The 14,976-nt window shown below is 34.1% G+C and overlaps 1 protein-coding gene across 1 annotated transcript; it reads right to left on the reverse strand.

Annotated features, from left to right (window-relative positions):
* Positions 1 to 6,554: 6,554 nt before the first annotated feature.
* LOC133174550 (G kinase-anchoring protein 1-like) lies at positions 6,555 to 14,976 on the reverse strand. Its single transcript, XM_061309665.1, has 10 exons — positions 14,774 to 14,976; positions 14,062 to 14,181; positions 12,431 to 12,508; positions 11,271 to 11,427; positions 9,128 to 9,261; positions 8,532 to 8,633; positions 8,114 to 8,177; positions 7,389 to 7,459; positions 7,172 to 7,249; positions 6,555 to 6,804 (listed from the first exon to the last, which is right to left on the reverse strand). The coding sequence occupies exons 1-10, from the start codon at positions 14,918 to 14,920 to the stop codon at positions 6,781 to 6,783; spliced, it is 975 nt and encodes a 324-aa protein (XP_061165649.1). The 5' UTR covers positions 14,921 to 14,976; the 3' UTR covers positions 6,555 to 6,780.

Here is a 14,976-nt window from a genome sequence, read left to right on the forward strand (position 1 = left end):
TTATTTATTCTACCAGATTTAAACGTGTCTAGCCATATTTTTAAATAACCTCGAATTGGGTCGATTGTTCGGATGGGGACTTTCCCAAAACTAAAGGGATTTCTGTTTCTGTAGAAAACGACACTAATTTCATGCTGAAAGAAAGGTCAATTGAGAAGAATTTTTATGTCATGGCATGCTTTTGCACTGGATTATTACATGGCATTACCAGTACAACTAATGCATCAGGATTTAACAAAAAAAGCGATTTTTTTTTCTACAGTCTTTTATGGAACGACACGACTGCCTTTACCGGGGCAATTCTCAAAATATTCCAGAAACGTTCACAACGAATGCGTTGAGATATATTGCTAGATGTATTCAATTAAAGCTTGTTCGCTGTGATCAGTCTTAAATTACCTGCACATTAAATGAAGAAAGATACTAAAGCATGTCCCTGCAAACCATTTATCATTTCAGATGAAGAGTTTAAAAATTTGTATTCCAAATATTGGATCTTAATGTATAAATAATTACATGTATGTGAGATAAGTATGTAGCAGGCCCGTAGGAAGCAAATTCATTTTGTGTGTGTGTGGAGGGGGGGGGGGGCACAACCAAACATTTTCAGTTTAGAGGGTGGCACTACCAAAATTTCAAGAATTCCTTGACAAGTCCCCCCCCCCAAAAAAAAACGGCAAAAGTATTGCCCGTGTGTACCCCCCCCCCCCCCCGCTTCATACGGCCATGTGTAGATTACAAATTAACAGAGGTTAACATTTATTTCCCCTTTTCAATCACAATAGTCAATCCTTTTAGTAAATTTTGATAGAAGTATTGGCGATTTTGGGAAAACTTTGATAAAAATTCTTTATAAATTGAATCCCCCGTATCTCCCTGCATTTATTTTGCACTTTGAAATGAAGACTGCATGGATTTGAATTCAGTTATTTGCATCCCTATATATTCGTTACAAACAGACTTTCTAAATCTTTCTTGTATACTTCTTTGTAAAACTTAAGACCCCTTTTGCTATCCTATCTTTGCCTTTGGCCAAATATTGATTAATTAGTGCTTTAGGACGTGTCGACAGTATTTCAACTATTTTTTTTTTTTTTTTTTTTTGCGAAAATATTGTTTGAAAGATTAATTTAGCGATATCGAAAATATGAAACATTTACGACGACGGACGAAAACAGATTGTAATAAGTTACCTAAGAGACTTCGGTGATGTTGTAACCTGGATACATGTATGTATGAAAAGTTACAACTAAATGTTTAAAAGTCTATTTGATTACGTTAGCTATAACTCTATGTGTAGAAAAGGTTGTTAGAATTCAATCCTAAAATCAGAAGTTTGAAAAATTAAAATTTCAATTATTCTTTTAGTTCCCAAAAAGAGAAGGAAACATTTTACAAGTACACAAAGGTTATCTCTGCAATTTGTAAACATTACACGTCTTTTCAAAAAAAAGTTCTTTAAGAAATTAAAGGACGCACAAAGCTACCCTTAATTTACGACTATGATGTCTTGAAAAATAAATGATTTTACGGTTATTCCGGTAAGGCAAAGGTATTCTGTATAAGGATTGATTAAAAAAAAAAAATTCTTATCTTCTTTTTCAGATTACCTTTTGCATTGAGTACAGGTTTTTGATTTATAGCGTTAAACTGATCCAACCAAATCTTTCTGCAAGTATACCTGGTGCAGGACGTTTGACGGCAGCAAAAGACAGCCGTAAAAGGATTTAAGAATATCTTCTACGAGGTTTTATTGTCCTTTTAAAAACATTTTCAAGGTAGGAGCAACGTCTTTGCATAATCACAGGGAAACCAAAGCAGCCCAACCACACACAAAAGGTTTGGAGAGCAAATTCCATGTACGAAGATCACAAAGGAGCTTCAAAACCCATACAGGCACTAAGAATCGGGGGCACCAGGGGAGGGGGTCTTTACAATAAAAAAAAAGAAAATAGTATATACCATACAATATAAAATATAAATAATTTCTAGTTGTTCCCCTCAGAATTACATGTAATGTCTGGTGACCTTTTCATATTTTGCTTGTCAAAAATCCACACACACCCCCCCCCCCAATCCTAACTAAAATTGCTTCCAACGGTCGGGCCTGTCCTATGTAAGGCAAAAATAGTAACCTATAGAAAAATTTTTTACAAAAAGAGTGAAGATTAACATTACATAAAACAGTATCAAGCTATATAGAGCAATATCATAGAAATATACTGAATGACAAGAGGCCCATGGGCCACATCGCTCACCTGAGCAAATTGGCTAGGCAAAAGCACAAATCAGTTCAGTATTGAAAAGATTCTTGGGGGGAGCTTGAATTTTAAACTACCTGATGATGCTTCCATGTCAATATAACAAATGGCTTTGTTGTACTTGAGAAGATTTTTAAAAAAAATTCCCATCTATTCCTTTGTAAAAATTTTATCCCCCATTGTAGCTCCTCCCTATCAAAGGGGTCATCATTTGAACAAACTTGAATCTACACTACCTGAGGATAATTCCATATCAATATGACTAAAAATAGCTTTTCTGTTCTCAAGAAGAAATATTTTTTCTAAATATTCTTATGTAAAACTTTTGATCCCCCATTGGGCCCCACCCTACCCCTCGGGGTCATGATTTGATCAAACTTGAATCTACACTACCTGAGGATGCTTCCATATAAATATGACTCATCATGGCTTTGCTGTTCCTGAGAAGAAGATTTTGAAAGGTTTTTCCTATATATTTCTATGTAAAACTTTGATCCTCCACTGTGGCCCCACCCTACCCCCAGGGGTCATGATTTGAACAAACTTGAATCTACACTACCTGAGGATGCTTCCATATAAATATGACTCATCATGGCTTTGCTGTTCCTGAGAAGAAGATTTTTAAAGATTTTTCCTATATATTTCAATGTAAAACTTTGATCCTCCATTGTGGCCCCGCCCTACCCCCGGGGGTCTGATTTGAACAAACTTGAATCTACACTACCTGAGGATGCTTCCATATAAATATGACTCATCATGGCTTTGCTGTTCTTGAGAAGAAGATTTTGAAAGGTTTTTCCTATATATTTCTATGTAAAACTTTGATCCTCCATTGTGGCCCCACCCGACCCCCAGGGGCCATGATTTGAACACACTTGAATCTACACTACCTGAGGATGCTTCCATATAAATATAACTTATCATGGCTTTGTTGTTCTTGAGAAGAAGATTTTTAAAGGTTTTTCCTATATATTTCTATGTAAAACTTTGATCCTCCATTGTGGCCCCGCCCTAACCCTGGGGGTCATGATTTGAACAAACTTGAATCTACACTACCTGAGGATGCTTCCGCATAAGTTTCATCTTTCCTGGCCCTGTGGTTCTTGAGAAGAAGATTTTTAAAAGATGCTACTAATTTTTCACTAATTCTTTATTATCTCCCCTTGAAAGAGGGCATGGCCCCTCATTTGAACGAATTTGAATCTCCTTCACCCAAGGATGCTTTGTGGCAAGTTTGGTTGAAATTGGCCCAGTGGTTCTGGAGAAGAAGTCGAAAATGTGAAAAGTTTACAGACAGACAGACAGATGGACGGACAGACGGACTACAGACAAAATGTGATCAGAAAAGCTCACTTGAGCTTTCAGCTCAGGTGAGCTAAAAACTAGAACTGTCCAAAAGGGACCAATACCCCCCGCTGGGTTTTTTAGAGAAGGTACCAAATCACTAATGTTTTCTAGATGTGAGAGGTGTTCACAATTTGCTTAAACATTTAGAGTGAAAATTCAATTACTCATTATATTTTTTTTAATGAATGAAACTAAGGTGCAGCCTCATAAAACATCAATACTAATAATTACAGTGTTTTTTATTACCTTGAAAAAATAGTTTGCAACTATCTGTCATCCTTTTGAGACATGACACTCTGCAAATTGATTGTTGAAAAAAAAATTATCATAATTAATTATACAAAATCAAATTGATTTAAATACCTTTATATCAAACTCATTTTAAAAATAAAATGCTGGTTCCAGTAACTATGTATTTTGACAGACATAAATTACAATTAAGAGACTTAGACAACAGAGATCTTTATTTCTTTCTGCCCAATTCCCAGGAGATATAGATAAGACCTGCTTGATCAGAGATGCCCTAACAGCTTCCCACACTGAACTCATCAATTAATCTTTAACTGGATGCATGTCCACTCATTACTCCCAAGGGACAAATGGATTTACACTATCTGCTGTGTAATGTAAAAACTGTTTTTAATACTTTGTGATTTTCTTTTTCTAGTTCTAATGAGTTGTTTTAAGCTGTAGTTCACATTTTTGTACAGATGTTCTAAATTCTATGTCTCAAACCTTAGACATGAGCCCGAAATGACTAAGTCAATAAAAATGAAAAAAAAAACAACTGTAAAATGCAGAAAAATTATCAAATAATGTTGAAAACACCAGGTGCACATCTTCATATAGTAAATAATAAGTGTACAAATTTTCATACAAATCTATGCAATAGTCTCTGGGAACAGATCCGGACAAAACCACATAATACAAGAGGCCCATGGGCCGCAGCGCTCACCTGAGTAACTTTGGCCTTGCTGTTTTTCACCTGATTCCCCCCCCCCCCCCCCGTAGTACTTATTGTGGCCCCGCCTTATCCCCAGGGGTCATGATTTGAACAATTGGAATCTACACTACCCCAGGATGCTTCCAGATAAGTTTCAGCTTTTCTGGCCCAGTGGTTCTTGAGAAGAAGATTTTTAAAGATTTTTCCTATATATTTCAATGTAAAACTTGGATTCCCTATTGTGGCCCCGCCCTACCCCCGGGGGTCATGATTTGAACAATTTAGAATCTACACTACCCCAGCATGCTTCCACATAAGTTTCAGCTTTTCAGGTCCAGTGGTTCTTGAGAAGAAGATTTTTAAAGATTTTTCCTATATATTTCAATGTAAAACTTGGATTCCCTATTGTGGCCCCGCCCTACCCCCGGGGGTCATGATTTGAACAATTTAGAATCTACACTATCCCAGCATGCTTCCAGATAAGTTTCAGCTTTTCTGGCCCAGTGGTTCTTGAGAAGAAGATTTTTAAAGATTTTTCCTATATATTTCAATGTAAAACTTGGATTCCCTATTGTGGCCCCGCCCTACCCCCGGGGGTCATGATTTGAACAATTTAGAATCTACACTACCCCAGCATGCTTCCATATAAGTTTCAGCTTTTCAGGTCCAGTGGTTCTTGAGAAGAAGATTTTTAAAGATTTTTCCTATATATTTCAATGTAAAACTTGGATTCCCTATTGTGGCCCCGCCCTACCCCCGGGGGTCATGATTTGAACAATTTAGAATCTACACTATCCCAGCATGCTTCCAGATAAGTTTCAGCTTTTCTGGCCCAGTGGTTCTTGAGAAGAAGATTTTTTAATGACCCCACCCACTTTTTGTATTTTCTTAATTATCTCCCCTTTGAAGGGGACTTGGCCCTTAATTTTAACAATTTAAACTCCCCTTCACCCAAGGTTGCTTTGTACCAAGTTTGGTTAAAATTGGCCCAGTGGTTCTTGAGAAGAAGTCGAAAATGTGAAAAGTTTACAGACGGACGGACAGACGGACGGACGACGGACAACGGGTGATCAGAAAAGCTCACTTGAGCTTTCAGCTCAGGTGAGCTAAAAAATGAAGAAAAACACCTGTAAAATGCAAAAAAATTATCCAATCATGATGAAAATACCAGGTGCACACCTTCATATGGCGAATAATAAGTGTACAGACAAATCCTTGCAACAGTTTCCAAGAAATGGTCCAGACAAAATCTCGTCTACAGACAGACGGACAGACAGACAGACGGACAAGCTGATTCCAATATACCCCCCCCCCCACTAAACTTCGTTTGCTGGGGGTATAAAAAGCCTCACAAGACAAACTTCAACACACATTTAGAAGTATTGTCGCAAAAGGTATGAAAAGCATGATCAAGTACATTATATCTAAATGATATGGAGAGTATGTTTACATTATACATTTAAAGGTGTGAGGAAAAAATAATTTATACAATTTTATAAAATTACAAGCATGAAGAGAAAGATCATATCATATATCTATGGCTATGGGGAGAAAGACCATATTATATATTTACGGTGAGTTATATGAAAAAAAATCATTTATTTACAGTTATGAAGAGCAAGGTCATATTAAATATATATATTCATTAAATCTGGAGAAAAAGGTCATATTTTAAATTCACAGGCAATGTATAAAAACAATCTAAATCACACTTACCTCAGAAATTAGAATAAAAGACAAGAAATTCTGTTTGCATATTATCATATATTTCACACAGAAATTTGTACCTAGGACAGGTGCTGCAGGTTTTACTTGATGATTGACAGCCAAATCATCATATAGCCCAAAATGAGTCACTGCAAATTTATGTCTCCCAAATTTATACATGGACCTAATCACTGCATTAGATTACTTAGTGAAATGTTACAGGTGACCTAAACAGAATACATGTTTTAAATTTACCAACCTTAGCCACCAATAGAAAAAAAACACAACTCAAAATATTCAACATCATAAGAAAATTGATTTTAATGAAAAATATAAAAGTAACATAACATTGTCCATGATACATCTCACAACACAGTTCTCCATTACAATGACTTTGTCTGATATCCTTCGACACAAAATGATTAAAAAATGACCCTTCACCATGCCATGTGTTCTTCATGACCTTGTGACACAACATTCAGTCAAATGACACAGTCCCCAGTAGCATATACCCTGTCTCACTTATTTTGTGGCATGTTTTCCTCCCTACAAAGATAAAATTCAAAATTATTTATATTTTGTGTACTATAATATACTGGTCATTGGTTGGTTTACACGTTTTCATGTATCACTTGTATTTGACATCAAAAATCCCAGATTTAAGGTTTTACTTGGATGATAGCAATAATAAATAACTTTGGTATTGCAACCAATAGCTAATGTCACCCAAAACTGATCTTCCTCCATTTCCATGGCAACAGTAGCCATTTTGACTGTTGCATGCACAATTACGCTTGGTTATTATTATTATTGAGAGGTTTCATTAAAATTGTCTACGCAATATGTGTGAAAAAAATTAGGCGGCACAATGACTTTGTTAGGGGTGACATAAAAATTGTGAAAAAAGGAATACCTTGATCTTATCAAGTTCTGACTTTAGACTGTGAACTTTTGACCTTTCTTTTTCTAGTTCTGCTGTCAGTTCTGCTACCTAAAAGTGAACAAACATGATGACATTCTTCAAAGAATTTATACATGTATAAGAATTACATTTTTTTGTATTTGCTCACAAGAAATACAAACAGCTCAATAATGGTTTTTAACTATGCCTCTATAACTACTGGTAGTACCTGATCAGTGAGTTCGTCCTTGACCTGAGTGAGTTGGTCAACCTGCATCAGAACCTCAGCTTTGTCTTTCACTGCAAATTATTTATCTTAAAATAATCATGCTTCTCAGTTATAACTACAAAGTCTCGTTTGCAATTATCCTAAACATTCAGTTAAACAACTTTTTTTTTTTTTTTTTTTTTTTTTTTTTTTTTTTTTTTTTATAATTTTATGTTATTTTGAGTTACTTGTATGTTGGGTAACTTTTGCCTCATGTTATTTTGTCCTGTCACACTTGCAAACATCCCCCTCCCCCCCCCCCCCCTTTTCTAAATTCGCCCAGACAAAGCTGAATAAAAGAAAGATAACCCTGTCTGCATTTGAACCACTTTGAATTTGTTCACTGATGATGAAGGCAAAAGAGATGAAAATAAAACAGGATGCTAATTTCTCTGTTTACAGTTCATGTACATGTTCTTATGCTACTTCAAGGTGACAGCATTTGCAGACATTAACATTACTTAAACTTTTCTGATTTACTAGAGATAAATTGGGATACTCTGAAATTTCGTGGTGGGTTGTTTCATTGTTTTCATGGTATAAAGAGACCCATGAATTCACATCCTCAATGAAATGTTAAAATTACAAAGTACAGTATCATATATGTCTACCAACCAAGAAACTGAATCTCCTTGAATCAGTGATTTAACAGTACTCTGATATTGAAGTGTGAGTTGTCGACTTACTTTCTCCCTGAGCCAGTATCACACACAGCTGCTTGTTTCTCTTTTTCACTTGCTTATATTCTTCCTACAAAAATGAACATTTTACATAAAAATAGAATAAATACTAATATTATTTTCTTACAACTATGCCCATATTGTTAGAAAACTTTTCTTCTTGGGAATAAGTGGCAAGTTTATTCATTTATTTATGGGGTTTTTTCATTTGAATTTGTTGCTTATAGAAAAAGTGTATAATGTTGCATGACTTTGTTGCATATGACAAAAATATTTACCTTTTTATGATATGAAGTAATGAATGTGAAGGCAGACAGCTAGCATTAATAAATGATTAAAGTAATTAGTTCTTGGCCTACAAATGCCCTTAATTTTGAATATGCAAAAATAAATAAGCCGACAGTAACCTATACATGGACTTTACCTCTAATTTCTTCATAGATGTTCGTAGAAATTCTATTTCTCTATCTTTTTTCTCTATTTCTTTCTGATGCTTTGCTGAGACTACACTTTCTACTGCAAAGTGCTACAATAAAATATACCGTAGAAATGCTTTTTTCCCACATGATATTTATTTACGGTACGTATGTGGTTACACATTTTCCGTGGAAAGTACAATTAAGGCATACAGCGTCAATCTAAGAAATTTTCTACCCACAGATTGAACAGAAATTGTGATTTCATGCACAGAAGTATGACCCCATGGAGAAAATTATGTTTACAGTAATCAAAACATTGTCTGAAAACATTTTTAAAAAACCCACTCATTTGAGTTCCAGAATTGTTTTATAATAAGACAAAGCAAATTTCTGCCTGTTTCTACAGACATTTACAACAACAAAATATACTGAAGAAACCTCACAGGATAATTCTGTCATTAAAGTTAACTAAAATGACTGAAAGTTTACTAATCAGGGACTGAATGACAGAGCTCTGCCATTCCGCCACCTTTCTAGACCTTTCACTTGACGGAATGGTGCGGTTTTATGCTGTGCCTCGAGTCAAAGCAGTGACCTTCACCTTTTGGTACTCCTCCTGAATTTTTTCTTTCTGTATAATCTTTTGAACACTGTCGTCTAGGTGAGAGAAGAACTTAGGATCCGTCTCTGCTCCGTTTGTCTGAGGCATGGACGGACTGGGCACCTCCTCCAACTCTGTCAAAAAACAAGGGATCTGTTATGTCTTACAAAGAATGCTGAAAAAAAGTATTTGTCTCTCTATAAGCAAATAAACTTTTTAATAATTTTAGAAAATTAATATTCGAGTGACAAATGTCTTCAATTATTGTGTTTTAAATTTTATAGAAGTTTATTTATGTGTAAACACTTAAATTACCACAGTATATATTTAAATAAAAATGAAAATTATCTATGCAAAAAATTTCAACTTAGTGTCAAAGAATACTAAGCTGATGCCAAATTTCACCACTTTACTGAATTTAACGAGGCCGAGTCTAATTCGAGTGTGCATGACTTTGCACAGCTTTTTAGTTTTGTGCATTCATAGGTGCAACATAACACTTATCCTAAGTATTGTAATTCTGATACAAAATTAATATTATATTACATCATCTATAACGTTTATGGGTCTTAAAATGTGATTTTAAGACAATAATTAGGAATAAACACTGAAATGGCTCTCATGATGTCATTGTTTTTCATTCTCTAAGCAATGCATGACGCTGAAGAATGATGCATGACTCGTTAGAGTTTTTAAGATGTCCATGGACATTTTATAAAAACCTGTTGACAGAACATCAAAAGAAACATACCAACAATCTAAACATTGTTGTTTTTTTTTTTTACCAAATTAAATTTATCTGTGCCGTTATATACAAAATGTATGCTGCAATATGGCAAATTTAGAGGTATTGGGCATTGGAAAAAAATAAACTTTGTAATAATTCCTAGACCAAACCAGATGGTAAACTTTTTTTGAAATTTCACGATTTGGTGCCTTTTTACAATAACTTTCGTGTATTTGACTGAAAAGGAAATCCCTAGGGCATAAATACCAAAAATATGGGAAAAATGTGGTAATTTGGCGCTTTTCCAACAAAGTTCCATAGGGTCCAATAGTAAAATTTGACAACTTTTGAGATGGCCCCCTAAGAAATCGGGATGGTAAACATTTGATTTTTTTATCTTAAAATAATTAATGCAATAGTAAAAATTCATTCAAGAAAATTTATCAAAATATCTAGGGTAGAAATAATTAGACTCGGCCTTTTTAAAATCAATTTGAGATCATATTTGAAAAATATAGCAGTTTCTCTTTTTTCTGTAATATTTGTTATATATTTTATAATGAACTTCCAAAGATAAGAATTTCTTTAATCCATTGCAGTTACTACTGCTGGTAATACGTTCTATTTCCATTAGTGAACTCTTCAAAATTAGAGGCGCGTTTGGGCGTCTGACTGGGACAGCATGGCGTGGCGGATAATATAAAAACATAACAATCTCAATTCAATTTTAAATGTTAAATGTATTTGTCATTCCAATTAAAGAATAGAAGAACTAAAAGACATATGTAAGAGAGCGAGAACCCTAAATTTATCATCTATTAATAAAAAATACGACATTTCCAAGGCATGTGTATTGTATTTAGATGTTCCATACGGTAAATAGATACATACGATCAACAATAGATATAAATTGATATCGTTGTCATTCCTACTCTTGATGTATATAAAGTCCACAACAATAAAATATTTCATTTGCATTTTCTTAGGAACTGTTCATTGACATTCATCATATTGTTTACATGTTTATGTTATGTTTGTCCCAGAAATCCCGCGAGATTTGTACATTTTCCAACTTTTACACAAAAGAGCCCACTACGAAGTATAACTCTTCCATAGTGGTAATAGAAAGTATTGTAGGGATGTTTATGACTGAAAATTCAGGGATTCCATTCATATGAATTGGACAAAAATATATGGGCATTAAAATATGTAATAAAAAGATTATTGATTGAATATCAGGAAATATGCCAGCCATTGGTTTTTGTGCCGATGTGGACCTTGAAAGCTTGGCCTGCTTTACGTTACAAAGACCTTGGGCTGAAATATTTCACAAAAATTCAGTAAATAACCTACATGTACTGAATTCAGTAATTACTTGCTACGACTGTATCCATTTTTCTGTGAAAGATTATGTACCTTCTGAGAAGACTTTGGGTTTCTCTGAGTTCATTTGATTGAATTGATCCAGACTCATAGTGGCTGGCTTGTCTTTGTGTTTTCTCTTCTTTTTATCCTCTTTACCTTGTAAGTGGGAGGATTCTGGGATCCCCGCTTCCTGTGACACCTTCACATCCTGTTGCATTACAAAATTATGAGACAATTTATTTTCCACTTTTCATGTCATTGAATAATAAATATATCATTTGATAAAATGCATCATTCATATGATCAGACTCTACAAAGGAAAGACAACTCCTACTACCAATTGATCCTTTACCAAGCAGAGCAGACCTAACCCTTAGCTAACAAAGATGCGTCTACATATATCTGGACTAAAAGGGTACCATTTTAAGATGATTTTTTTGCATTTTAAACAAGCTTTTGTTGTAAATTCATATTTACATTTTGACAAACAATTCTTTTTGAGAACCAGTATTTCAGAATCCACATCACAAGCTGGCATTTGATTTTCCACATCGAAGATTATTCAGAAATTAATTTTTCCAATGAGCAAGTTTTGTCATGAAATTCAAATGAGACATACTATGGTGACACAAGCAACTTGCCATATGTATTTATTAAAAAAATCACTGCATGCTCAGAATTTTTTTAAAAAGATATATCATTGCCTCACTTTTCAAATAAATACAATTTAGTAAAGAGCACCAAGAAATAAATCATTACACCATTGTTAATGCTGTACACTATATTGAATAAATACAATCAAACAAAATATTTACATTTTCCAATGTCTTTCTCTGAGATATAACTACAAATAAGGTAATGGCTTTATAACCCCATAAAGCCATTTGCTCAGCTCGTGACAGAACTGCATGCTTTTTTGCTGTGTGTTGCTTAGTAATACACCTGATGGGGATGCTGAGATTTCTCATTATTGAACTTTTTTTAATTATTGAATCAAAGATCTGGTAAAAATGTAAATATAAGGAATAACTGTCTGGTTTTATGATGACAATCAATTTGCTTGCGTGATAACTTTACGCATAAACACCTTTGGCGTTTATGCAAATTATCACACAAGCAAATTGATTGATCACATCATAAAACCAAAAAACAGTTATTCCTTAAATATATACGATTAAAAAAAACATGAACGTTTACTTTGATAGAATTACCTGTTTAGATTTTTCATACTCTATTTTACTTTGTAACAAAGCTTCTTGTAAGTCTTTTTCGTAGGCATCTGAAGTCAACTGAAAATAAAGAATTAAAGGATGATTCACCACAGAAAGCAAAATGCAATCATTCATTTTATATTACATTTAAACAATCAACAAAATTGTATCGAGTCAACTGGACATACAATTTATAATCTTTATTTAAATCCAAATTGTCAGGTATGACTGTCTTCAAGAAATTTCTGTTGTTTTTCAATAATGAAACTCTAGATCTAGCTAATGAAATAAGCTTTAAGATTTTGTTGTTGTTTCATGAATGTAGTTCTGATTTTTACTTCAATCTCTTGAAAGTACAGATGAATAGATGTGCAAGTAAAGGACTCTCTATGTTAAATGGCATTGAGGCCAAAATAAAATTATTGTTTGTTTGGAATTGCCTCCCACCTCATTGAAATGACCCCTCCTGGAAAAATTTTATTGACCAAAAATATGAAGATTTCTTTTTTATTCAATCAATTCTTGGCCTGCTACCACATGTGCCACCCAATCATTTAATAAGTGTAGAATCTAAGCAAAACTTGGTTCCTGGTTGATGGGAGATACCCTTTACAAATAGGCAGAAAATAATGTGTTCATCGCTTATTGAGATTTTTATCATCAATTTTTAATTTAATTTTAATTTTGAAAAAAAAAAATTCCCCTCCCTCTCTCCTGGGTCTGAATCCTCGTCCTCCCAGGCAGCAATTCCAAACAAACAATTTTTTAAGGATGGCCTGAACTGTCCAGTATAATATACTTTATAATGCGTTGTCTTTGTTACAGTTACATGTACATGTAAATACAATAAAACTTGTCTAATCCGGACACTATTGATTCCAATTAAAATGGCCAGATTATACAACGTTCCAGATTAGACAACATTTCAAACAAATGAACTTACTGAAATGGACATAAAGTTAGAACATATTAAGCAGGAATTTGAATTACACAATTTCTGGTTTAGACAAGTTTCACTGCATACCTGTTCAGATTTCCCCGAAATGTATTTATTCTGCATTAAACAACTACAGAAGTTAAACGTATAGAAGTAAATAAATTGTGAAACTGCGAAAACATAACATTTCTCCCTCCTTAAATTGTCTTTGCCCACAAAGACACAACCCAAGTTCTTTTTACCCCTGGCATGATTTTCACCTGCATGTCCAGGGGTGGTCGATGGCACCAAATTAGGTAACAGGAAAGGATGAAATCTTATAGCTGGACCAGAAATTGAGTCTGGGACCCCTATATCACAAGTCAGGTGCTCTTACCACTGAGCTACCCAGACAGATGTCAACAGCCCAAACCATTATACCTATATCTGTACTGTAGATTCCTTATTTTTCGCAAATACTTATTAACGCTAAAGGGCTCTTCAATGTCAAATCGTGAAAATAATCATGATAATAATTTGTTAATGGATGGTTGATCAAGAGATTTTTCAAAGATTTCAGCACATTAAAAATAAAAGTGAGTAATTTTATTTTGCGTGTGGTGCTTCTCGCGAAATTACATGATAATTAATTCCACACGTATATTCAGGAATCTACAGTAACGTTTATTTTTCTTTACAGTATACCTATTCTTACCTGTTTATCTGTTTCCTGCCATTTTTCCCAGTCTTCTTCTGAAGGTTGGGCAGCTAATTTTTTCTTGTTTGACTTGTGTTGACCAGACGAAGTGGGTCGACCAAAGGCCAAATTTCTTAACTACCATTATATCAATAAAAAAAAAATCATTGATTTCAGAATTATAAGATCTGAATTCTACATAATAGAGCAATACAGGCATGAAAAATGTTGATTAAAAATCAAAATGCATTTCCATGGTTGGAAATTACAGCCTGCCTGACCACCTGAGGCTAGCAACGACGAAACTTCAGATGAGAGCTTGGTGGTCAGGCTAATTCTAATAGCCAGTTTCTATTTTAAATTTATAGACATCTCTATTGGTTTTCGCTTTGAAACAGCATATAGTTATTGAGAATTAGATAAAGAATAGAAATTATAAAAAATAAAAATTTCCAGGAGCCTGCATTACAAATTAAAATAATTTTCTATTGTAAGTGCATCCATAAATAATGAACATTTAAATCAGGACTGGCAGATTTTTAAAAGGGCTGGTAACTTTTATAGGAGCCAGTCCTGTAGATGGCTGATATTTTCAGGGAATTTTCAACCCTGGCTTCTCTAGAAATATTTTAAATAAGCTTAAGATTGCTCACGTGATTTTGAAATGTCAATTTAATTTACTACTTCCATTAACATTTTACAGATTTACGCCATCAGGTTTTTTTTCTACCTCTTCATCCTGACCGCCTTTCTTCTTCTTGTTTTTCTTCTTGTTGGTCTGTGCATTGCTCGATTTTTGTGTTGTCTTTGTATCATTATCATTATCATCTCCCTCCACTTTTAAGAGAGCAAATCTGGATGCCACAACTTTTGCCATTTTCAGTTGAGTTGTTTTTTATAAAAATGTTTTGGAAAATCACGTTGTTTGCAATT

The sequence above is a fragment of the Saccostrea echinata genome, unplaced genomic scaffold (genome assembly GCF_033153115.1).
Source record: "Saccostrea echinata isolate AGI-Se365-2 ecotype Australia unplaced genomic scaffold, CSIRO_AGI_Sech_v1 ptg000002l, whole genome shotgun sequence".
Classification (NCBI taxonomy): domain Eukaryota; kingdom Metazoa; phylum Mollusca; class Bivalvia; order Ostreida; family Ostreidae; genus Saccostrea; species Saccostrea echinata.

Coding starts and splice junctions, on each gene's coding strand:
- LOC133174550 (XM_061309665.1), bottom strand. CDS start 14,920: ATGGCAAAAGTTGTGGCATCCAGATTTGCTCTCTTAAAAGTGGAGGGA. Junction 9,262..11,270: donor ACCCAAAGTCTTCTCAGAAG/GTACATAATCTT, acceptor GTTTTTTGACAG/AGTTGGAGGAGGTGCCCAGT. Junction 8,634..9,127: donor TTCAGGAGGAGTACCAAAAG/GTGAAGGTCACT, acceptor ATTTTATTGTAG/CACTTTGCAGTAGAAAGTGT.